This window comes from Agelaius phoeniceus, chromosome Z (assembly GCF_051311805.1).
Source record: "Agelaius phoeniceus isolate bAgePho1 chromosome Z, bAgePho1.hap1, whole genome shotgun sequence".
NCBI classification, from domain to species: Eukaryota; Metazoa; Chordata; class Aves; order Passeriformes; family Icteridae; genus Agelaius; species Agelaius phoeniceus.
The window spans coordinates 42,453,599-42,476,229 of record NC_135303.1 but is presented as its reverse complement, the minus strand read 5'-3'; the positions used below and the strand labels follow the sequence as shown (position 1 = coordinate 42,476,229).

Sequence of the window (22,631 nt, the reverse complement as noted above, 5' to 3'; positions counted from 1 at the left end):
CCATTACTCGAGAGTGAGCAGAAAAGCCATGTCACATAACATCGCCTTTGAAAGTGTCACTGTAGTGTGAACTTATGCCTCTTTTTGCTTTAGGGATTAAAATATGAAGGAAAAAAGTACTCCATGTTCTTAAATACCCACACACATGAAATTTTTAAGTGTATCTGTAAATGTAAGAAGAAATCCATTTTCAAATATTTCAGTTGTAAACATAATTGGTACCTTAATATCCTTCTGGACAATTCCTTCTACACACCTTTTGAAGTGTGGCAAATTTTGTAACTGACAAATGGTGGGATGAGTCTCAAAAAAATACAGTACAAATGTCCATATGAAACCAAAAATCAAAGTTCATTCTTTTACCAACAGCTCTTGCTATTGATATGATGGTAAGTTATCATATTCCTTAATCTCCTCCAAACAGAGAAACACAGGAATAAAAACTGTCTTTTTTTTCTATTTATATTCAACATTTCTTCTTGTTGGAACAGATAAAATAAGATAAGGAATAACAACAAAAAAAAAAAGATTTTGAATGCGGGCAGAAATCTTTCCATCTTTCTTCTTGAAATAAAAGATCAACCTTCACTGACTCCAGCCCCGAGGTCTTTCAGCTGCAGGCTCATTCCCAGTGTAGTCACTCTGCTCTCCCCTAACACTATCCTCAATATTTTCTCCATCAGCATGAAAAACTCCACTGAAAACCAACTCCTACAGGGTATCATGTTCTCCATCTTTTTCCAAAGGATTTTGAAAATTAAAGTAGATAAAAACATTTTACTAGTAGAACATGTTAGGAACTTAATACAGTTACTTCATTGGTCCTGAGTCACAGTCCACATCTCTCTCTCTGCATTAAACAAACTGTCTTCTTGTGTTTGTTGGTTTTGAGGCCACATCACTTCTTCATGGTGATTTTCTCCATTTGCAAAAACATTCCAACAATGCTGCCTTTGTCATCAGGCAGCAAGTGTGATCAGGCAGCAGAAACTGTGAAAGGTAGGCCCCAATTGCTGTGTGATGGACTTAGAATTCAATCGTTGTTCCTAAGGGATTATCAGAACCGCAAGGTGTCTTTGAAACCACCAACCCCATCAGTATACTTCTTCATCAATTGTCCTTCTCCCTTAAGGTGCATGGCTTGTGACAAGCCAGCAATTTTTGAAATTCCAAAGAGAAACATGCAGTTTTATAGCTCCATAGCCACACATCAGCTATCATATAACCTCCAGAAAAATTAGTAATAACAAGTAGCACTCTGCTCACCTCCATCCTTTAGATTTGGTAGCTCTATCTTTTTCAGGTCGAAGTCACTGGTTTTGGGAAAACCGTCAAAATGCTTCTTCAGAGCCCATGCCTTGGCAATCACCATCCTGTGTACAAACAAAGAAAAAGCACACCTGTCAAAGCGATGCCCAACAGTGCTGGGCTGCTCGTGGGGCTGGTTTAGATTTCATCAGGCAAAACACCTATCTCAATAATGTGCTATCACACAAGAAAGCCTCTGTTTGTCTCTGTGGTAATATCACCAGATTAAGAAAATATCAGAAAAGTCTTCTTATTGCATTAGCAACCCAGATCTTCCTCTGACCTGTCAGACCTCTCTGCAAGAGAGACTTCTGGAAGCAAGTCATCGTGTGGGAAGTCATTCCAGCAAAATGTACAACTCCCACTCTAAAGATACTAGAGAAGGAAACTCTACTAGTTCTAGGATGAAAAAAATCCCTTAGGAAAACAAAACTAAAAACTCATGTCTATTGCCCCTGGTTACCCATTATCCTAAACTTTTACAAGCTTGAACCAAAGTGCAAATGAGAAAAACAAAGGTAAATAAGAACTCTTTCTGTGACATTCATCATATTGAAAGAAAATGCTTCTCCAACTGCAAAGCTTAGAGCTTGGAATTGGAAGCACATTGCTACCAATATTTTCCATGCAAGACAGAAACAAACAAATTACTTGCATTAATTCTAACCTCACATGTCCTCTTCCCTTCTTACACCCATGTGAATCAACAAGAACAAAGAAAGAGAAGCTTATACTTAGAGCAGGCAGGTGAAAACTGGGTCTTCTGCTGACAAGTCAATAACCTTCTGCATCCGCTCAGTCACAGGCTGGACTCCTTCAGTCACACAGACTTATAAAGGGTGTAAATGCCTACTGTCCGTAGGTACCGCCCTCAGTACACTTCCCTAGAAGCAAACATACCATAAGGCACACCCACTGTGATTCACCTTCTTCCCAATAAGATTTGAGATCAACCCTTCAAATCCCCCCCCCCAGTTCAGTGCCCAGTCAGCTGCAGAGGCACGTTTTCAAGAACACAAAGCTAAATGCATAAAACCCGCGGTTCTAGAACTCACAAAATACTGCAGTCAGGAGACAAGACTATCCATTACCACAGGAGTTTCTTCAAATTACATTTTTCCCATCCAACCCTGAAACTCTAAAGAGTTCTACCTCTGTGCAGAAATACCTAATTAAAAATGAATGTCCATTTCATTGCTCAATTCATACTTTAACACAGCAAATCCGTTTTCCACTCATGGTGTGTGCCCTGACATGTTCCCTGTTCTCAGCACAAGGAGAGTTTGCATGGCTAAGCCTCTATCTATGAGCCACCTTAAGAACAATAGCAAATTTTGGCATTTTGCCCCAACTATGTTGCAATGAGGTAGGTAGCAAGGGAGAAAACTCTGTGCAGGGGATTGTCTTCAGCTTTTGTTCTTTTTGTCAAAACTCACAAGTACAATATTGTAATATGCATTATGAGATAGTTTGTGCTTATATGAGATATATATGAAATAAAGTTGTAAATAAAATTGTGCATGTAAAAAAATTCCAAAAAGCCTAAGACCATGGACAGTCAGTGGCAGATTGCCACACAGAAATTGCAAAACTCCAGATGGCAGCAAAGAAAGAAAGCCTAATTAGCAATTGAAAGAACATTGCCATTGCCTGTGCAGAGATAAGCCTTTCCCAAGACTATCCCAGAACACCCAAGAGCTATGAACACTTGATAAGTATCTTCAATCAAGACTGCCAGAGTCCAAGAACATACATCTGAATACCGAGTTCCCCATCAACATTCATTGCTTCCCAGAAACGGCATTGTCCAGCCCTGCACAGAGAAAGGAGACTTCATGCATATGCAGAATAACGAAAAGAACAGAAGAACCTCTGCCTCAGGCAGAAAAAACTGTTTAAAGCCAGCCCTGACAGAAACAGCATTTGTGAGCAGAGGGGGTCCGATGCCATGGAAGTCAGACCGAAGTTCACTGGGCTTGACACTGTCCTTTTGATTGTGGCTATTGAAGACTGTATTTTCAGTCATGAAAATAAAATATATCATTATTATTATAAATTTAGCTTTATCAATTTTTACCTATAACAATATGAATGGTGCAAAGTCTAAAGAAACCAATATATAGCGACCTGTTCAACTACAAAACCCATGAAGACAGAAGTGCAAATTAGTACCAAGGATCTGAGAAAAAAAAAGCAAAACGTGTTTAAAGATGCTCATGCAAGTACCAGGGAGAACAGGGCAAGCTCTCCACTATTTAGATAAAAGAGTCTGTCACGAAATCCAGAAACTAACCAGCAGTCGACAACTTTCCGTGATGAAACAGAGATAATCCCTGTTCCACAATGACAAAGAAACAAAACACCAGTGAATGTTTCCTGCACCAGAAGTGTTTGCTGGGGAAATCACCTTTCACAAAATTAAGTATCATCAAACTTGAAGCATCCCACAGTAGGTAAGTGGGCCAGCATTTTTATCTGCTGCTTTATGTATTTGCTTTGGTATCAACAGTGTTTGGCTGTAACAAAAGATACCATGATGCTGCAGCAACAACAAAGCAAAGCGAGAAAACATGTTTACAGGAGCAAAAGGTGAGTTCAGAAAAACACAAAACTGATCCCACCCACTAGCTTACACTCACAGGCACTGAGAGGGATTTGTCCCACCTGTGTTCCCTGTATTCAGATAGTTACCCAAGTGCTCCAATCAGAAATGACCAGGGACAAAGGAATGGCTAGGCTGGCAGCCATTCACTGATGTGCCATTTGTACCCCTGGGGAGCCAACAGTGATTCAGAAATGCTTTGTCTTCCATCCTGTCACATGTTTGTGAATCATCAATACTGAATCCTTGCTTTTTGTCTCTTTTGTCTGTATGCCTCCAAGGCACCAGCCCTGTTTTTTACTTTTCTACTATCCTATCTTAGTAGCTTGAGACTGTGACGGTGGTCACAGGGGTTTTCAGGTGAGGGAAGAGACAAGAATCTTGACTCCATGTTCAGACGGCTTGATTTATTATTTTATGATATATATTACATTAAAACTATACTAAAAAGAATAGAAGGAAAAGTTTCATCTCAGAAGGCTAGCTAAGCTAAGAATAGAATGGAATGAAAACCAAGGTCTGTGGCTCGGACAGAGGGAGAGAGAGCCAGCTCTGCCGTGAGTGGTCACTAATTCCAAACATCCACATGAGACCAATCACGGATCCACCTGTTGCATTCCACAGCAACAGATAACCATTGTTTACATTTTGTTTCTGAGGCCTCTCAGCTCCTCAGAAGGAAAAATCCTAAGAAAGGATTTTTAATGAAAAGATGTCTGCAACATGAGCCTTCATGTCTGAGTACAGGACAATCTGCAAACCTATGTGCCATCAGTACTGGTGATTTCTGTCTCTCTTCTGTTGTTTCTTCAGGTGCTTCCACTCTTAGATCTCCTATTCACGCAAATCCTCACCTTCCTATCAAACATCTCTACTTTTTGGAATACCTGGGTTTTTTTCTGCAGAGCAATGATCCTGCTTAGGAAATATATTGAAACACTAATTTCACTAAACCCTATTTTTTTTTTTTATATTTAGGCCTAATTTTGGAAACAGGACAAATTTTCTGCCTACTATTTCTCTTTTTATTCTACTGAAATCACATCATTATAGCCACTTCAAGGCTAGGAGACTTTCCTGTAGGTCATAAAAAAAACCAAAACCAAACCAAACAGAAAACAATACAGACACATGCTTGATTAATGGATCCACAAAATAATTTCAGGTTAACAAACCAAGATAGATATAAAATCATAAGAAGTGGTAAGGACTACATTGCTCAAGCAAGGATATAAAATAACGCCAAAGGATAAACACCAGTGATACAACACTTGTGGGTTCCAGCTAAATTTTACTAGACTAAGTATGTCATAGCCACAATATCAGTTCCAAGAACAGTAACTGGCTCTTGTGAACTGTAATACTACCTTGTTTTTGTTAGGAAAATTAATCCACAAACACCAGAGGTTTATGTCTGGAATATGTGATGTAAAGTAATTCATGCTTGTAGGTGGAAAATGTATAAAGCAAAAACTGTAAAATAAATTATACATGTAACAAAAGTCCAATGAGCTTCAGACCGTGGACTGCCCAGAGACAGATTACCACAAAGAAGCTGCGAAACTCCTGGTGGCAGCAGGAAAGAATGCCTCCTCTGCAAGCAAAAGGACATGGCTGGTGTGGAGATGGGCTTCTCCTGGAACCACCCGGGAACACCCAAGGACGATCAGTACTTGATAAGTATCATCAATCAAGATAACCGAAGTCGTCAAGAACATACATCTGAATACCCAAATGCAGGGTGACAAAAGAAATTGGGGCACCTCTGCCTCAGGCAGGAAAAACTGTATAAAACAGCCCCAAGGGAGACAGCATTCGTGAACAGAGGGATATCCGAGGTGATAGAGGTCGGATCCAGGTTCACCCAGCGCCGATCCCGGGCTCGACACTGTCTCTTTGGCTGTGGCTATCGAGGACCGCATTTTTGGTCGTGAAAATAAAATCTTTCGCTATCATTATTAATTTGGCTTTCTCGTTGTTTATAACATGTCCAAAAAGGGGGCAGAGGAGTCCTTTCTAGCTTTATTTGAATAAAGGGAGAGGCCATGGGGCATTCCCCTGGGATCTCTCTCAAATTTTTGGAGGACACAGCCTTCTTTTTTTCCTAATTTCCGAGCTGCATTTTCCTTCTCTCTTTCCCCGTTGGCTGAGGTACTCGAGAGGTACAGACTCCCCGATACACCTGATCCCAAAGATTTCCTGAAGATTTCCCTCTAATGTATAACTCTCCCTTTTAATTTTTAATTCTTACAGAATTTAGGCATTTTTCTTCCCCATTGTTTCTTTCATCTCTTAATGTCTAATTTCGTTTATCAGCTAATCTAAAGTTTATTTGTAAAAGCAAATATCTTTTTCCATTCATCAATTAGTGGAATCCTTCCCATTGCTTCTTTTATCTTCCAGAGCTAGTTTTATCTATCAGAATACCCACAGCTTGTTTGTAAAGACAAATCCGCTATTCCTCTAATTTTCAATGTCTGTAGGTTTGAATAACACATTTCTTTTGACAGTTAATTATATCTTAGTTAACCAGGAGTTTTGTGATTTTTTAAAAATTTTGCAATGAATTACATTTAATTAGTTAAAAAAAAGTTTGACTGTGATTTTAGCTGGTTTTGATTCAGATCTGTGTTGGCTGAGTGTCAATAGAAAACCCCGAGAAATTACCTCACTGTAGCTGCAGGAAGGAACTCCATGGACCCATACCACTTAGAGAACCTAATCAATAGTTGAAGAACAGATTCAATACAGACTTATTGAATGGCTATCAAATAACTAGAGATTAATTAGAAGTCATAGAACAAGAAAGATAAGGAGTCAAAGGTCTATACATCCCGGAAAACTTGATTAACACATTGCAGGTGCAGTAAGGGAGCCACTTCAGAGTTGAGTATACCCCAGAAAACTTAATCAATAGGAATTGTCTAACCAGGACAGTAAATTTAATAAAGGACTGTTTAGCTGGATAAAACCTGGGTTATCCATTAAACAGAGATTAAATGCTCTGAAAGTACTTAAAAGAAACAAAACACATATACCATGATGCAATAAATGCAGATGCAGATTTTTTGGAGTATCTATAAAAAATCTTGGATGTTATAGTGTATATGAATGCCTGAAAATTGTTGTTTCTTTGAATATGTCTCTGCAAATAAATTGTTCCAAACACGTTCCAACATGTTCCAAATTTTGACTCAAAACTGCAATTAGGAATGCTCCTCTAACAGCTTTTTGTTGGTAGATTTAAAACTCTTTGTTTCACTTCTGTGTGTTTTCTGTATAAAGTGTTTCACCGACCATTATAATCATTACAGTAAAGAGACGGCTATGATAACTTGAGAGCAAACTTTCTCAAGTTAGAAAGAACTGAGCCCACAGAGTGATAAGAAGACACCTTTAAAAATAAGGTAATGCATTTCTGCTTTTTTTTTCTTACAAAAGAACCATCAAAGCTTTTGCTGAAATTGAAGTCCTAGACAGCATTTATTCTGATGTCCTTTAAACCCTCCTTGCCCTGTGGTCTAGCCCACCAAGTTATCAAATAATAAAGACTATCAAGGAAAGAAGTCATGGATTGGGAAGTCTTGCCTTTTTGCACTAACAATATACATAATAAAGCAAGGACCCCACCTGTGTTCAGACACTGCAGTTGCTGCCAACTGCAGCAGAGAGAAAAGTGAAAGCAAAGCACCTTCACCCAGGTAATCATAGCTCAGTCCACAAAATCAGCATGAGTAAAGAGGTTCACAATTCAGGGGAAAATGGAAGAGAAGAAGGAAGAGGTGAAAACTGGAAGACCATAATACATACTAGCAACTAGAAAAGAAGAGGCAGACAAGTCTGAGAAAATTGAAATAGACTGAAGAGCTAATGGTGATACCCAAAATCAGAGAATCACCACATTAAAGCAGAAAAGCAGTAAAAGCTTTCAAGAAAGCATGAATCAAATCAGAAAAGTTTACCTTTCTTAAGTAACCTCAGCTGTTATTCCTAATTGGTGTAGTATAGTTTCCCAGCCTGGACTTGCCCAAGTCTAACCTTGAGGACAAAATCCTTTTAGAAACCTGTCAGTTACATGCATTCAATTCAAATTTTGGGTTAGCTTAACAGCTCATCTTCCTGACAGTCACGATTTGCAGATGTGATTGTGGTACTTCTCCTTTTATCTCCATTCTGAAGCAGTTGCACATTGGAAGGGTGTGATTTTTCTGAGGCTAAGTAAAGTGTATCTCAGACATAATTAGTTTGTAGATTGGTTCTGAGGAGAAATTTAACCATCACCACAACAGCAAAGTTTTTCTGGTAATCATCATCTTATCTATTTTCTTCCCCCAGATCTAATTTATTAATCTTCTGCAGCATTTCAAAACAAAGTGCCAGTCAGTTACCAGCATAAGGGACAAAAACCTTAAAAACAAAAAAACAAACAAAAACCAGAAAAGAACCAAGCAAACAAAAAAAACCCACCACCCAAACAAAAAAACAAACAAAAAACAAACCACAAAAAAACCCCAAACAAACAAAAGAAACCAACCCACAAAAAGCCCCCCAAACTAACATAGAAGGATTTCTTGGCAGTAGATACTGCCAAGGGAGTAACAATCCAGAGGCTACCTCACAACTTCCCATACACATGCAAGGATTACAAATTACCTGGGAGTGAATATGGCCTCAAATCCTATGTTCTTACAAGCTTTATCAAAAGCTACCCGTTGTTCCCCTCTGGCTTAGTTCTCACAATTTTTCAATTGTATTTTTTTTCTCCTGTGGTAAGAACAAAGTCAAGGCAAACCACTCCCATGCTACTTTTTGCAGAGACCATACTGCAAATATCCACACAAGCATGACACTGCATTATGAAACAATAAAGCTGCAAATACACTTATGCAATACTATCAAATCTTGGAAGAAGGTCAAAGATTGAAGGCAACTGGTTTTCAGTCTGCTAAATGACTGTACCACCCTGCACTTTGTTATCAGGTTGCAATTCCAACAGAGGTTCAAAGGAGCAAGTTTACACGAGGAAGTGAAAAGGGAAGTCAACACCATCACAGAAATAGGTCAGCTGCATTCAGCCCTCAGAAATTGCACAAAAAGTAAGACCTTATCACTCTCTACAAATATCTGAAAGGAGGCTGTAGCCAGGTGGGGGTCAGTCTCCAAGTAATAAGTGAAAGGATGAGAGGAAATGAGCTCAAGCTGAGCCAAGGGAGATTTAATATAGGTGCTATGAAAATATTCTTCACAGAAAGTGCTGTAAAGCATTGGGACATGCTGTCCAGGGAACTGGTGGGATCACCATACCTGGAAGTGCTCAAAAAACATGTATATATGGCACTTGAGAACATGTCTATTACATGGACAAACTACATTCATTTACTGGTGAACATGGTGGTGCTAGGTTGGACTTGATGATCTTAAAGGTCTTTTTCCAACTTTAGCAGTTCTGTGGTTCTATAGGGCACAGCAGCTGATGTGGGGTGACAAAAAAAAGCTGAAGCTACTTAAAGGGCCAGCTTTGGTTTCCCAGTCACTGCATCGCGCCCTAAACTTCTTTTAGGCACTTTTTTAACTTCTGCCTTACTTAAATGTTGATACAGAACAAACACATGCTGTAACATCAGTAAATACAAAATTTCATCAGAAATTTTGCATTTGCTGATGCAGAAATATCCTATAGCCCAATTTTACTTCTTAGATTTGCTGTAGAAATATCCTGTAGCCCAGTTTCACTTCTTAGATTTGCAGCAACAGGCCTGTCACTGCCCCACAGAGAGAAATGCTTAATCTGCTTGATTTTACAGCTGCCAAATAAAACTTTGAGTATTTAAAAGCATAGATTTCTACAAATGTTAAACACCCCCTTGCAGTGTACACGTCTTGCAGCATAGTGACTAAGTGAACTTGGAAGGGAAGTGACAAACTTCAAGCTGGTGCTTTCAAGCATCAGAGATCTCTCTGAAGCCCCCTCCTGGACTTCTGTACTATAACAAGGGTAGTTTCATCGTGGAACAAGTTCCTGCTTGCAACATGCACAACCAACTTCTACCACAAGAGGGAAACTCGCTGCTCAAGCCTGCTTAGCATATACGTACATCTGACCTGTATCTCTTACCCATTATCTTGTAGTATTAAGGAGACTGATAAATGAAAAATTAAAGGGACATGAGAAAAAAAGAAGAGGGATGTCAATGAGAGTCCAAGGAAAGAAATTTTAAGAGTGGGTGCACAGATCAGATTGCACACAAACATGTGAAGCTGTATTACTTTGAAAGATAAAGATTTCACAATGTCTTTAGGCAACCTGTTCTAATATCTGACCTTGACATGGTTTGGCAGGAGAAAATCTCAGGACTCTCCATGTGCCATTGGAAAACACTGTTTAGCAACAACAGTTATCATCTCCTATTGTGCATTCTCCTCAGATGAGGTGGGTTCCATCCTCTTAACACTGTCCTGATAAGCAGCTAAAGACGGCAGCAGAAACAATAGCTTTTGTTTCTGGATACTGAAGAAAGCCATTTCTCTCTTGGTTTTCCTTCATCATCTTGGTGACTCTACACTGGATCTATTCATGTGTATCAGGGACTTTCTTCTACTAAGAAACTGAGAACACTGGATGCAGCTGGATCCAAGTTCAGGGTAGTAGGGAAAGATTCTGCTCTTCCAGGTCATGACTGTCTAGGTCTTTCATAAGGATATCAAAAATTATGGCTAGTAATAGGCTGCCAACTGGACGATTCTCCAATTTAGAGACAAGTTTAGCTCACCAATTTGTCTCTGAGGTAGAGCTAGATGAACACTCACATTTACAGACCATAGGAAATATTTCAGTCAGAGCTCACACCCATGACCAGCGTTGATTTGCAAGAGGCAAATCTGTTAGGTGTCACGTGTCACTGTAGGATGGCTCCTTTGTCATGACACTGGGACCCCAGGATGGCATTTTTCACAGATGCAATCCTACCACCAGGCCTTCATTTATAGTGGGAAACACTTTGCTACTCCAGTCTCCATGATGCTGTCCATCCATGCTAAGGGTATGGAAAGAGAGGTGGTTTGCCATTGAAGACTGAGGCAAAAAAGTTGTTGAGTACCTCAGCCTTCTCATCCGTTGCTACCCGTTTGCCAGCCTTGCATTTCCCACAGTGGAATGTGTGTGTATGCTTTCTTTGACCTCTCCTATCAAAGCAGCGTACCGGTAGACACCCTTCTTGTTATTCTTCACACTTCTTGTCAAGTTCAGCTCCAGATGCCCTCTGGCCTTCCTCAGCCCATCCCTACACAATCAAGATTCCCATTACTCTTCCCAGATACCTGTCCCCTGCTTCCACTGCCTCTGCATGTCCTTCTTGCCTTTTTGTTTGACTCATCCATGCTGATTTCTTGCCTTCCTTACCCAATTTCTTGTGACTGGGGATCACTAGCTCTTATGCTCTATGGAAGGTGTCCTTAAGAATATGTCACCTCTTGTCCAAAAGGACAGTTTCATAGAGGATTCTAATGACTAGCTCCTTGAACAGCTGAAATTTTGCTTCCTGGAAGTTCAATAAATTTATTGTAACAATAACAAAACCACTCCTAGATAGCCACCTGCTAAAAATATATTTTCCTTCCTCAAACCATATATTCCCTATATTCATATTCATTCCTCAAACCATATTTCCTTATATTCATTCCAAAGTGCTAACTGCATGTTAAATAGCTACAACTGGATTTTCTATTTCTTAAAATGAAGCACTCAAATTTAAGCCTTGTGAAAAATGCATGTATTTTATGATTGGCTTTTCTCAAATATTAAAATGAATATTATATGTGTTGTGTTAGAAAGTAATGCTGTATTAATTCTCTTAAGTAGTGTGTTCAACATAGTTTTAGGTTATAAAAAAATGTTAAAATAGAAACTATGCTATGTAGGATACTTTTTTTAAAGAAAGGACTCACAGGGAGATAGCAGCCACAGGCACCTAAATTTTTCAGGGAAAAAGAATTTATTGCCCTCTCATCAGAAGAAACAAACTTCTTCCCACCTCGAAGGCACTGTTAGGATTAGGAGAAAGAAGCTGACAATGACCAGACAGAATCCTTTGTTTGAATGTAATTTATGCATCATGTATGAAGTGTATGAATATGCAACAGGCTATTGCTTTTAAGGGTTAATCCTTTGTTAATGGGTGTCCTTTTTTGGGCTCAGAAAAAGGTACCCAGACGTCCGCAACTCTTTGATTTATTGTCTCATATTGTACTAATTCAGATTGTCCAAATTATTATTAGTCTAATTGTATTACTATTTTTATAACCATTTTATTACGATTAAACTTTTAAAATTTTAAAAACAAGTGATTGGCATTTTTCACAAGCCTTATGGCATCAAAGCTATTACAGATCTACTTAAGAACTTATTTCTTAATACTTAAGTAATTATTTTTCTTTCCCATGTCTTATGTAAATAGGGAGCAAACCTGGCTGTCTTTATAGGATGAAGCTGCTCTCATCAGAATTGGTTCTGCTTTATTTCCATTTCCTTATTTCAGGCTGCGGTTAATCTGGATGGAAAAGGAGCAGCTGGAGCAGGTACAGTACTAGCTCTCCAGCTGCCAGCTCCATCAACCACCCATTAAGAATGACTTTGGCCATTTGAAGAACAACCAGGTGCCACCTTCAGTGTAGTTCAAGCAGCCACCTATAACAGGAACCTTCTTGCAGACAAGAAACACTCAAGCACCTTTGCCACAGGAGGGAGATTCAAAAATCATTTGGGAACACTTTCAGTTTGCCAAATAAAGAGCGGGTTGCATATTTACACAGTATCAATCTGATTCTTGTCCAAATTCAAAAGAATTTTTCCCAGTACAGGTTGCAGATGTAAGCAAGTGAACTGCAGATAAGGGACCATCAAGTACTTCTGGCTACAGTACTTCCAGCAGCAGTGCTGTCACACTAATGCCTTAAACAGCTGCATCCAATAGAAATCCTGAAGCAAGCAAATACACTATATTTTTTCCCTAATGTAATGTTGACCTGCAGTCTGAATTATTTCAAATTACTGAAATAACATCAAACTCAGCAGTCCAGGACATCAAGTTTTACAGCACATCTCAGCAGTAACACTGTCCAGCTGACAGCTTGAGCCCTCCTGCAAAGTCCTGGTCTATTTACACAGCTCGACAAAAACAGGCTCAGGGATGAGTAAATGCATCCACCCGACTCTGCTTTCCTGCTTTGACCAGTGCAGCAATAGGCAGCTACGGTTCTTCCAGGGACACGTACTCACACATTTTGAGCAAGTTCCCCTAATTCTGCTTGAATGGAAGCATGTATGTATAAATTACAGCAACAGATCTGAACAGGCATAAATGGCGCTTGGGTTTGGTTTTTTGGGTTTTTTTTTGAGGGGGAGGGAGTGGCAAAATAGGAATGCGTGTAGGAAGTATAGAGCAGCACTTCCTCCATTTTGATGTAATTTCAGGGAGGTACAAAGATACTTCCCGCCGCAGCCTGGAGCTACCGCTCAAGCTCCTCAGCCCCGCTAGAGAGCTCCCCAGGAATGCCCGAGTGCCTTCCCGTGCCCGCCCATCTCCCTCGGGGACCACAGGCCCCGGCCGCTCTCCCTCCCTGGGCCGGCTCCCGCCCCCCTCAGAGCCGCAGGAGCCCTTTCCCCGCCGTGCCTGCCGTAGCCTCCGGCCGCGCTCCGCCTGCGCCCGCTCCTCTCCCAGGAGGCGCCAGGCGCGGCCCTGCACCGCCCCTCTCCCGCCGGGGAGGGCAGGCCGGGCTGACGGCGCGGGGCGGCCGCCATCAGGCACCGCCCCTAACGGTTGCGGCTCTCGGCGCCAAAATTTGATCCTGGCGGGCATCGGGGAGCGGCTCCGGGCGCGGGCGAGCGAGTGAGGCACTGGCATCGGGGAGCGGTTCCGGGAGCGGGCGAGTGAGGCATTGGATTCGGGGAGCGGCTCTGGACAGGGGTGAGCGAGTGAGGCACTGGCATCGGGGAGCGGTTCCGGGAGCGGGCGAGTGAGGCATTGGCATCGGGGAGCGGCTCTGGACAGGGGTGAGCGAGTGAGGCACTGGCATCGGGGAGCGGCTCTGGACAGGGGTGAGCGAGTGAGGCGCCGGGACCAGGGAGGGCAGGAGTGCTGCCCGCGGCCGATTTGGCATCAGATCCGGCAGGGAGGGCTCGCTGGGGCAGGGTCACTGGCGGGGACAGCGCGATGAAGGTGGCAGGGTTGTGAAAGGGGCTCTGAGGGGTCCTTGTTCGCGGTGCCTCAGAGCCGAGGCTGCCGCTTCCCTGGGATTTACCCCTCGCGGGCGGTGCGGCTGAGGAGGTACAGCAATTCTGCAAGAGGAAAGGGGAGGCTTTGCCGTGTTCTGGAACCTCCTTCTGCTTTGCTTTCCTTCTCCTTTGCTTGCGGCCAGCTTTGCGGCAAACCGTGGTTTTGCCGCGAGTCTGCGCCCAAGCGTCGCGATAAACTTTGTGTGAAGTCAAGGCCTTTAGAAACGATGAAGTACCGTTGGAATACTGCCTGGATCTGCGGTCTGCTTGGATTTTTTCGTTTATAAATGCATGATATTTTTGTTGTCAAAGTCATACGTTCTTTCCATTTTCTCAGATCTAGTTGTTTGTTTAGCGGTATAATTCATTTGGTTATTCTTTTTTCTTTACTCTGAAGTATATAGGATTAAAATCCGGATACCTTTCTCAGTGCTTCTCAGAAGAATACTTTGCCTGGTCCCTTAGGAACATTGAGAAGATGTACATTAAGTCAATTGTTCTCGAAGGTTTTAAATCCTATGCTCAGAGAACGGAAATTAATGACTTTGACCCGTTATTCAATGCCATTACTGGCTTGAATGGTAGCGGCAAATCCAATATCTTGGACTCCATCTGTTTCGTGCTAGGAATCAACAATCTGTCACAGGTAAAGAGATGGGACGTTTAAGAAAAGTCTTTCTTCTATTAGCAACTTCTCATGTTGCTCTAGTGAGTAATCTCCCATGGAAGACCTGAAGTGGTGCTTCTTTGAAAGAAATAGTTTCGTTATTTCTATTTTTCATTGCATGAATCTGGGTATCTGTCATTGTTGCTCAATCTTACATTAAGGCCGAGTTACAACTTTATCCACGTACCAAAGTTACACAAACTACGTGGCTTCAAACAATAGACTAAAACTAACCACTTAAGAGCTAACAACTTCAAGCCAAAAGTTCCTTTTTGCATCTAAAGGCACTAATTTGCTCATTTGTAATAAATGTTTTCAGTTCTGGATTGGGTCTTAAAATCTGGCTACCTTGTTCATAAAAAAACATTTAAAAGTGGTTTTCATGCAATGCCTGCTATTTAAGAGATAATATATCTGCTTTATTTTCATTAAAAAGCGTGTGCTTTGACATCAATTTTAATCTCTGTCTGAAGGTGATTTTTCAATTTGCTTTCCTTTCCATCCCTACCTTCCCCTGGTTGTAGACAAAGCCAGCAGGCCTCCAAGGAACATGTTCTGAATCATTTCCCTGTGAACTGCATTAAGAAAAATAAATGCTTGTTAAATAAATTTACTGTCAGCTGGCTTTTTTTAAGATGTAGTCAGTGTTTGTCAGGAGCCTCATGCAGAAACAGTTTATCTGCATGAAAACTAGACTGGCACACAATGGTTGTGGTTTTACAATGATAGCACCTTGCAGCTCCCATGTATCAGTTCACATGAACTCATAAATATGCAGCTAGATCTTTGTTTTTTTGGTTAATTTCTCCAAAACCTGCAGTAGTACAATTAAAATGTAAATTTCTTTCCAAAAACTGTCTATCTGTTCCCTGGATTTAGGTGCGAGCTGCCAGCTTGCAAGATCTAGTTTATAAGAGTGGGCAAGCTGGAATTACAAAGGCAACCGTGTCTATTAACTTTGATAATTCAAATAAAAGTCAAAGTCCACTGGGATTTGAAGCTAATGATGAGATCACTGTGACTAGGCAGGTGAGTCTTTAACATCTGTATTTTTTTCATAACCTATTTACATTTTTACCATGCTCAGGAGTGGTCAAGGAAAAATAGGGTGATTTTTAAAGTCCCTGAGTTTCTGCAGTAGAGACGAGGCTTCTGTGCTGCTTGTAGTGTAGTTAGTTACACAAACTGTAAGAGTAGATCCAGTGTACTAGCTAGAAGTGTTCATAAAGCAAGTTAAATTTTTCTATCTTGTGGCTTTTTCTGCTTTCATATCTTTCCTCTTAAAATCTGGACTCTGTGTTAAATTTGGTCTCCAAGAACAAAGGAACCTTTATTGTTCCGATGAAGATGTTGAGATGTTGGGGTTTTGGTTTTTGATTTTGGGGATTTGTTTTGGGGATTTGTTTTTTTTTTTTTTAAAGTAGAGCTTTTGGAAAGCTTCTTGACAATATTGTCCTCGATGACTAATATTTCTTATAATTTAGTTAAATATTTTAAACATCAAACAAGTTCTGTTTTGATGTTTGTTATCTTATATAGCGCAAGAGTTCTATTATCATTATAGTGCAAGGATTCCATATCACCAGAGTTTCACACCTCCTCAATGTTTCTCATAGGCAGCTCCTCTAAATACTGACTGTTCCTAGTCCTTGTAGCAGTCATCTGACTCCAGATGCCACCAATCCACTCTTTTATACCACTTGTTCTTATTGGCTAAAGGTATGGCCTCTTAAGATCAGGCCTGCTCCTAATCTTTAGTAATTGCTCCAGCTGCAACTTGTTGGGGGATAAGATTTACTCGTACTGTATCCCCCTCTACAGATGTTCTGCACAGTTTGCACATACATATGTATGCAAAGATATAACAGGTGTGATTTCCTGAGATTTTTTTATTCTTTATTACAGTTTATATTCTCACAACACTAAGGAGTTTTTTTGTCCTTGTTCTCTAGGTTGTTGTTGGAGGTAGAAGTAAGTATCTTATCAATGGTGTGAATGCTGCCAACAGTCGTGTGCAGGATCTCTTCTGTTCTGTTGGACTCAATGTCAATAATCCTCACTTCCTCATTATGCAGGTATTGTGTGCATCTTTATAAAATCCAGAAAGAGCAGAACTTGCAGTAAATTTAAGACAGGGGAGATAATGGGAAAACACTTAATTTCCTAGTTAGAGTGGCATCTTATGAAGAAAAAATGAAGTCTGTTAAGTTGTTAATATTTCTAGTACAGCACAGTTTGACCCTAAAACACATCTTTTAGCACAAGACCTCATGTGGCCCTCATGTTGGCAAAACTTTTCCAAAATATGCTTCCATTTTATTTTCTATTTTTTTTCCTCCTTAACACATAGATATTGCTTTCATAAATATTATAAAATGGCAGATTTTATTTGCTGTTATTTGTGCTCCATGTTAGACAGTATCTTGAAAGAAGTTGAGATATGTACCTTCTTAAGTCACAGTTATCAAAAGAAGACTGACAATGGGGCTAGGCAAATTCCTGAAATATTTGCAAGGAATAATAAAACAGAGCAGGATTTATTGTTTCAAATATAACTATGCCAAGTGGATGGCAGAGGTGGGAGCAGTTTTGTACATACTTCCTTTCCACCTGTTATGTATGAGCTACATCCCCCATACAGCTGGTTTATGATTAGGAGCTTATTCAACATCGCAACCCAGTAAGACTATAGGAAAAATATTTGCATTACTCCTTTAAGACGTAATCAGGACTGTGGAGGATTAACCTAAGATACAATGTAAGGGCCATTTCAAGTTTATTACCTGAAAGAATGACTTATTTGAACTTTAAGAAGCAAAAGAATTGAGTAAACTAGATTATTGTTGTAGCAAAAAAAAATTTTAAGTGCTTGAACTTATAATACAATGTATAAAAGTGAGTGGGGGCTTGGGGTTTTGGTTTTTCTTTTTACTACTTCATGGTATACAACCACTGATCTTGTTTTATCTTTCTGTCACCAGGGACAAATTACCAAAGTTCTAAATATGAAGCCACCAGAGGTAGGAGAGTTGTGGGAGTGTTTTTGTCTGAAGTTTTACTGAACTGATTTGAATGATAGGAATCTATATGTTGGGAGGGGGACAACAAAAATAAAGGTTGGAGGGAGATGAGATGTTCAGCTTAATTGAACCAATCTAACGTAAAAAGAAACATCAAAGTTTTTTGCATCGCTTTATTTTAGATTTTAGCTATGATTGAGGAAGCAGCTGGAACTAGGATGTATGAGTCCAAGAAAATAGCTGTACAGAAAACCATAGAGAAGAAGGAATCCAAACTGAAAAACATTCAAACGGTAATACATGTTGTAAAGTAGACTTTCATTCATGTTTGTTAAAGATAATTGAAAAAGTAGTTCAATGTTGACTTTGTACGACGTTCTAGAATATTTCATTTCTGTACCTGGAACTAGATATCCATGCCTGGACATGTTTAAATTTTAGAGTTCAGTAAAATCAGAATATAAATCCTCTGTTGTATGTTTCAGGTCTTAAATGAGGAGATCAGTCCAACTTTACAGAAACTGAAAGAGGTATGGAAAAATTAGAAGGGTGGTAAGGTAGGTCCTTCAAGTACTGAAAAAATACTTTCACAACTACCGTGAACCAGTAAGTTTTGGCTAAAACAATGGCATGTTTTCAAGTGCTGCCAAGTCTTGTAAGGGAAAGAATTTTGTCATATTTCCAAATACAGAGAATGTGACATTTTAGACTTCCAGGAAATCCTAGAGAGAGATGTAGGGAGAAGGAAGAAAACAAGAGAACTAGATAAAAATAGATTTAAAAGTGTCTTAGTTCTTAAAAAACCTAAGTCAAGCGGTATTTTTGGTGTGCAATCAATTAGATGAATGTTGTTTTAGCTGAGAATAACATGAAGAATCCATCTTCTTACTTACAAATGCTGATGTTTAGAGGTGCTTAAAAGATTTCTGTAGTGGTCTTATGTAACTCTGGTTTTCTATCAAAATTTACAGCTTTTTTTTTTTCTCTCTCTTTTTTTTTTTTTTTTGTCGGTTCAGGAACGAGCATCGTATCTTGAATACCAAAAATTAGTACGAGAAATAGAGCATTTAAGCCGGTTTTGTGTAGCTTATCAGTTTGTTCTGGCTGAAGAAACAAAGGTATCCTCCAGTGATATGTTAAAGGAAATGCAGTCTAATGTAGAGAAGCTTCAGGAATCAAGGGCTGAAATTGAACAGAAGGTAAAACAACTTAATGAAGACATAGCGGAGATGGAAAAGGAAAAGGATAAGGTAAATGAAAACAGTTGTGCTCCTCTGAATACTTTAGAAGCTGGGAGAAATACAAAGAATTTTAAGATACTGGAATTATTTTTATAGATAATATACTATTGAATTTTTATCTTCTGGTGTGTTGCTTAGGTTATGCAGTTATGCTTAGGTTATTTGGTTTTATCTAGAAGACATCCATTTAAAAGGGTGAGGTTTTTTTGTCTGAAATGCAAATGAAAAATAACTGAAGTGTAAAAAACTGTTTGACTTCATGTTTTTACTCTACGCATTCAACAGTAAATTTTGCCAGAGGCTTTTTTCTCCCTTTTTGTTGATGTCTCAAAAGAAAAGTAAGCAAGGTTTTGTTTGACAGTAATCAGTGTTGATTTCGATTTTGGGGGCAAATTTAATGAGATGCAGGATGGCCTATAGAGTCTTTGAATGTCTAAATCCACCTTCTGTACAGGGACAGTGTCCCATCTTATGGAGTGATGTGGATCTTCAACAGTACCTTCTAGTTAGGTTGGATTTCAGAGGTGAGAGATGGTCTGACCTGTTTGTCTTGGAGACTTCTGCCTGCTTGGTCAGATTTCCTTCTACATAAAGCTCTGAACAGAAGATGAAGTACTACAAATACTGCATTGGTTTTACAGGCTAAATTAAATTTCCTTTATTACTGGTTGTAGGAAGCTGGTTGTAAACTCCATGAACTAGAAGCTGCTCTTTCAGCACATCAAAGAGTTAATACAAAAGTACGAAGTGCTCTTGATCTCCAGAAGCAAAACTTAAAAGTTGAAGAGGTTAAGTACAATGAATTGGTAACACGTATGCAGAAGGTGAGATATTTATATATATTTTTCTTTACATACTAAATTCAGATTGTGGAAACAGCTGTTTTTTCTTTCCTGTTATGGTGTGAAGAATCCTGTGATTGGCAAGAATTGCATTAAGTAGAGACTAATGTTAAGGGCTTTGTTTAATTTATTCAGCATAGGTAGTAGGTTCCCTGTAGAAAAAGACATGATGCAACTACAAATAAAGTGCAACTCCTCAAGGTTCCAAATTTTCTCTTAAGCTCAGCTACAGAAGCTAAGCTCTGTAGCTTCAAACGATTATGCTCTCTGGACATATGTTACTCTTAAAATTAAATGAGGAATTTATGCCTTGCATATTTTTGACAATTAATGGTTTTTTGTGCAGGAGGATAATTTTTTAGATATTGGGAAGAGCAAGATAATTCTCCTAGTTCTTGGGGAGTTGTTACCACTTTCTGTATTTCATCTCTCTGTAAATACTCGGAATACTCATGGGACGAGTAACACATTGGGAAACATGCAAAGACATATCACAAGACCACAAAATCTGAAAAAGGGTCATAGAAATGTAGTTGATTAAACTACTTGTTGCTCCTCACCTAAACAACATGAATTTCAAGGTAATAGACTCAGGTTCTCTCTCTTTTTTTTTCTTTGTTTTGCTGAAGGATTCTAAAGCATTAGTATCAAAGGAGAAAGAAGTAAAGAATCTAGAGAAAGAACTAAATGTTTTACTGGAAGAAAGTGAAAAAGATGCACATGCTTTAGCTGCAGCACAACAGCATTTTAATGCTGTATCTGCTGGCCTGTCCAGCAATAAGGATGGTGAAGAAGCTACTCTTTCAGGACAGATGATGATCTGCAAAAATGAAATTAGCCAAGCATTAACAGAGGCTAAACAGGTAAGAAAAAATACCTGTCCCTGTCTCAGACCTGCCTTCATGCTTTTGAAAATTGCCTGAAAACCAATTGACATATGCTTGAAAGATCAATGAAAAGAGGTGCAGAATATCTATGCAAGATATTTTACATTTTGGCATATGCATTAAACTAACTTTTTGATAAAATATAAACGAAATATCCTTGCATGAGAAAATGCTGTAGCATTGCTGTGAGGAAGTATTAGAAACTGGCATTTGAGATATAAAGTAGGATTCACTGTACTCAAGTGGTCAATAGTATTGAATAGGAAAAAATTAGGACTGTTGTCCATGATACACAGTCAAAGAGATTTCGACAGTTAAACTTAATAGAATCAAAATAAAGATGCCTGTGATTGTGAAATGGAGGGCTTAGAAGAAACTATTTTCTCCTTAGTTAAATTGTATGCTCATCACATGACTGAAAGAACCAATGCTTGTTTTGTCTTAAGATAGAAGACCTTTGCTGGGGTAGTTCTGATTGTGGAGTTTAAATTTCCAATGTTCACTTTCCTTGTCTCACTTACAGAGAAATTCTGCTCTGTAGAGTAACAAGGACAGCTATATCCCATCTTAAATTACTTTGTTTCTTCTCAGAGTTATTAACGTTCTAATATGTTACCACAGTTAAATACAAGATCTGTGGTTTTGTGTCCAAATAACCTGTGCCATTATTTTCAAAAGCTAGGGCTGGCTTTGGCATATCTGCAATCAGTGCAAAACTTCATAAATTACAAGGACAGTTTGATAGTGCAAATGTTATAAATTTGTGCCTGCAAGATTGTCTTTGAAGATTTGGTTCCACATTTGCTTATTCCTTATAGGCTCAAATGAAATTGAATTATGCACAAAAAGAATTAAAGGCAAAAGAAGCTGAAGTTAAAAAGATGGATGAAGGCTACAAGAAAGACCGAAATGCATTGGAAGCTGTCGAAAAAATGAAAATAACCCTAGAGAAGCAAATAAAGGAGCTGAACTATTCAGGTCTGGACAGACTTCTAATGCATAATTTTGGGTCAAACTGCAAAGGAGTATAAAATTGTCATGAGTTGATCCTGACTCGATGCCAGGTGTTTGCCAAAGGTGTTCTATCACGCCCCTTCTCAAGTAGACAGAGGAGACAATATACTGCAAAATCTCATTGGTTGAGATAAAGACAGGAAGAGATCGCTTGACAATTACTGTCATGGGCAAAATAGACTTGACTTGCGGAAATCAGTTTAACTTAATTTCCCAGGCTCTATTTAATTTCTGATTTTCTGTACCTCCTCTCCATGAGTGATGCAGGTGGATAGTGAATGGGGGCTGCAGTCAGTTCCTCACATGTTGTCTCTGCCACTCCTTCCTACTCAGGGTCAGGACTCACACCCTTCCCCTGCTCCACCACGGGGTTTCTCACAAGGGAGGCTGTCCTCCTTGAACTTGTCCAGTGTGAATCCTTCTCATGGCCTGCAGTTCTTCACAAGCTACTCCAGCAAGGGTCCCTCTTATGAGGTGTAGTCCTTCAGGAACAGGCTACTCCAGTGTGGGTAATGTGTGGGGGTCACACATCCTGCCAGCAAACCTGCTCCAGCATGGGCTCATCCGTCCATGGGTCTGCAGGTTCTGACAGGACCCTGCTCCAGTTTTGGTTTCCACAGGCTACAGGTGGACATCTGCTACACTGTGGACCTCCACAGCCCATGTTGCTACCTCAGCATGGTTTGCACCACAGGCTGCAGGAGGATCTCACTTCCAGTGCTTGGAGCACCTCCTCCCTGTCCTTCACTGGCCTTGGTGCCTGCAGGACTGTTCCTCTCA

The 22,631-nt window shown here is 39.8% G+C and overlaps 2 protein-coding genes across 5 annotated transcripts in view; one reads left to right on the top strand and one right to left on the bottom strand.

The window, feature by feature from the left end:
* PTGR1 (prostaglandin reductase 1) overlaps positions 1–13,709 on the bottom strand; it is a 23,130-nt gene extending 9,421 nt beyond the window's left edge. Inside the window, exons 1-3 of one of the 3 annotated variants that reach the window (XM_077171454.1) lie at positions 13,579–13,709; positions 1,976–2,192; positions 1,267–1,373 (exon numbers count right to left, since the gene is read on the bottom strand). In XM_077171454.1, the coding sequence (XP_077027569.1) occupies positions 1,267–1,372 (106 nt within the window). In that variant the 5' untranslated portion in view covers position 1,373; positions 1,976–2,192; positions 13,579–13,709. The remainder of the gene's footprint in view (positions 1–1,266; positions 1,374–1,975; positions 2,193–13,578) is intronic. The other 2 variants (XM_054652266.2, XM_077171455.1) reach the window with 2 other exon arrangements.
* SMC2 (structural maintenance of chromosomes 2) overlaps positions 13,382–22,631 on the top strand; it is a 21,954-nt gene continuing 12,704 nt past the window's right edge. Inside the window, exons 1-11 of one of the 2 annotated variants that reach the window (XM_077171453.1) lie at positions 13,382–13,872; positions 14,578–14,826; positions 15,727–15,876; positions 16,800–16,922; positions 17,829–17,867; positions 18,050–18,160; positions 18,353–18,397; positions 18,884–19,117; positions 19,783–19,932; positions 20,580–20,813; positions 21,656–21,815. In XM_077171453.1, the coding sequence (XP_077027568.1) occupies positions 14,659–14,826; positions 15,727–15,876; positions 16,800–16,922; positions 17,829–17,867; positions 18,050–18,160; positions 18,353–18,397; positions 18,884–19,117; positions 19,783–19,932; positions 20,580–20,813; positions 21,656–21,815 (1,414 nt within the window). In that variant the 5' untranslated portion in view covers positions 13,382–13,872; positions 14,578–14,658. Of the gene's footprint in view, positions 14,004–14,577; positions 14,827–15,726; positions 15,877–16,799; positions 16,923–17,828; positions 17,868–18,049; positions 18,161–18,352; positions 18,398–18,883; positions 19,118–19,782; positions 19,933–20,579; positions 20,814–21,655; positions 21,816–22,631 lie in introns of both variants that reach the window. The other variant, XM_077171452.1, reaches the window with a different exon arrangement.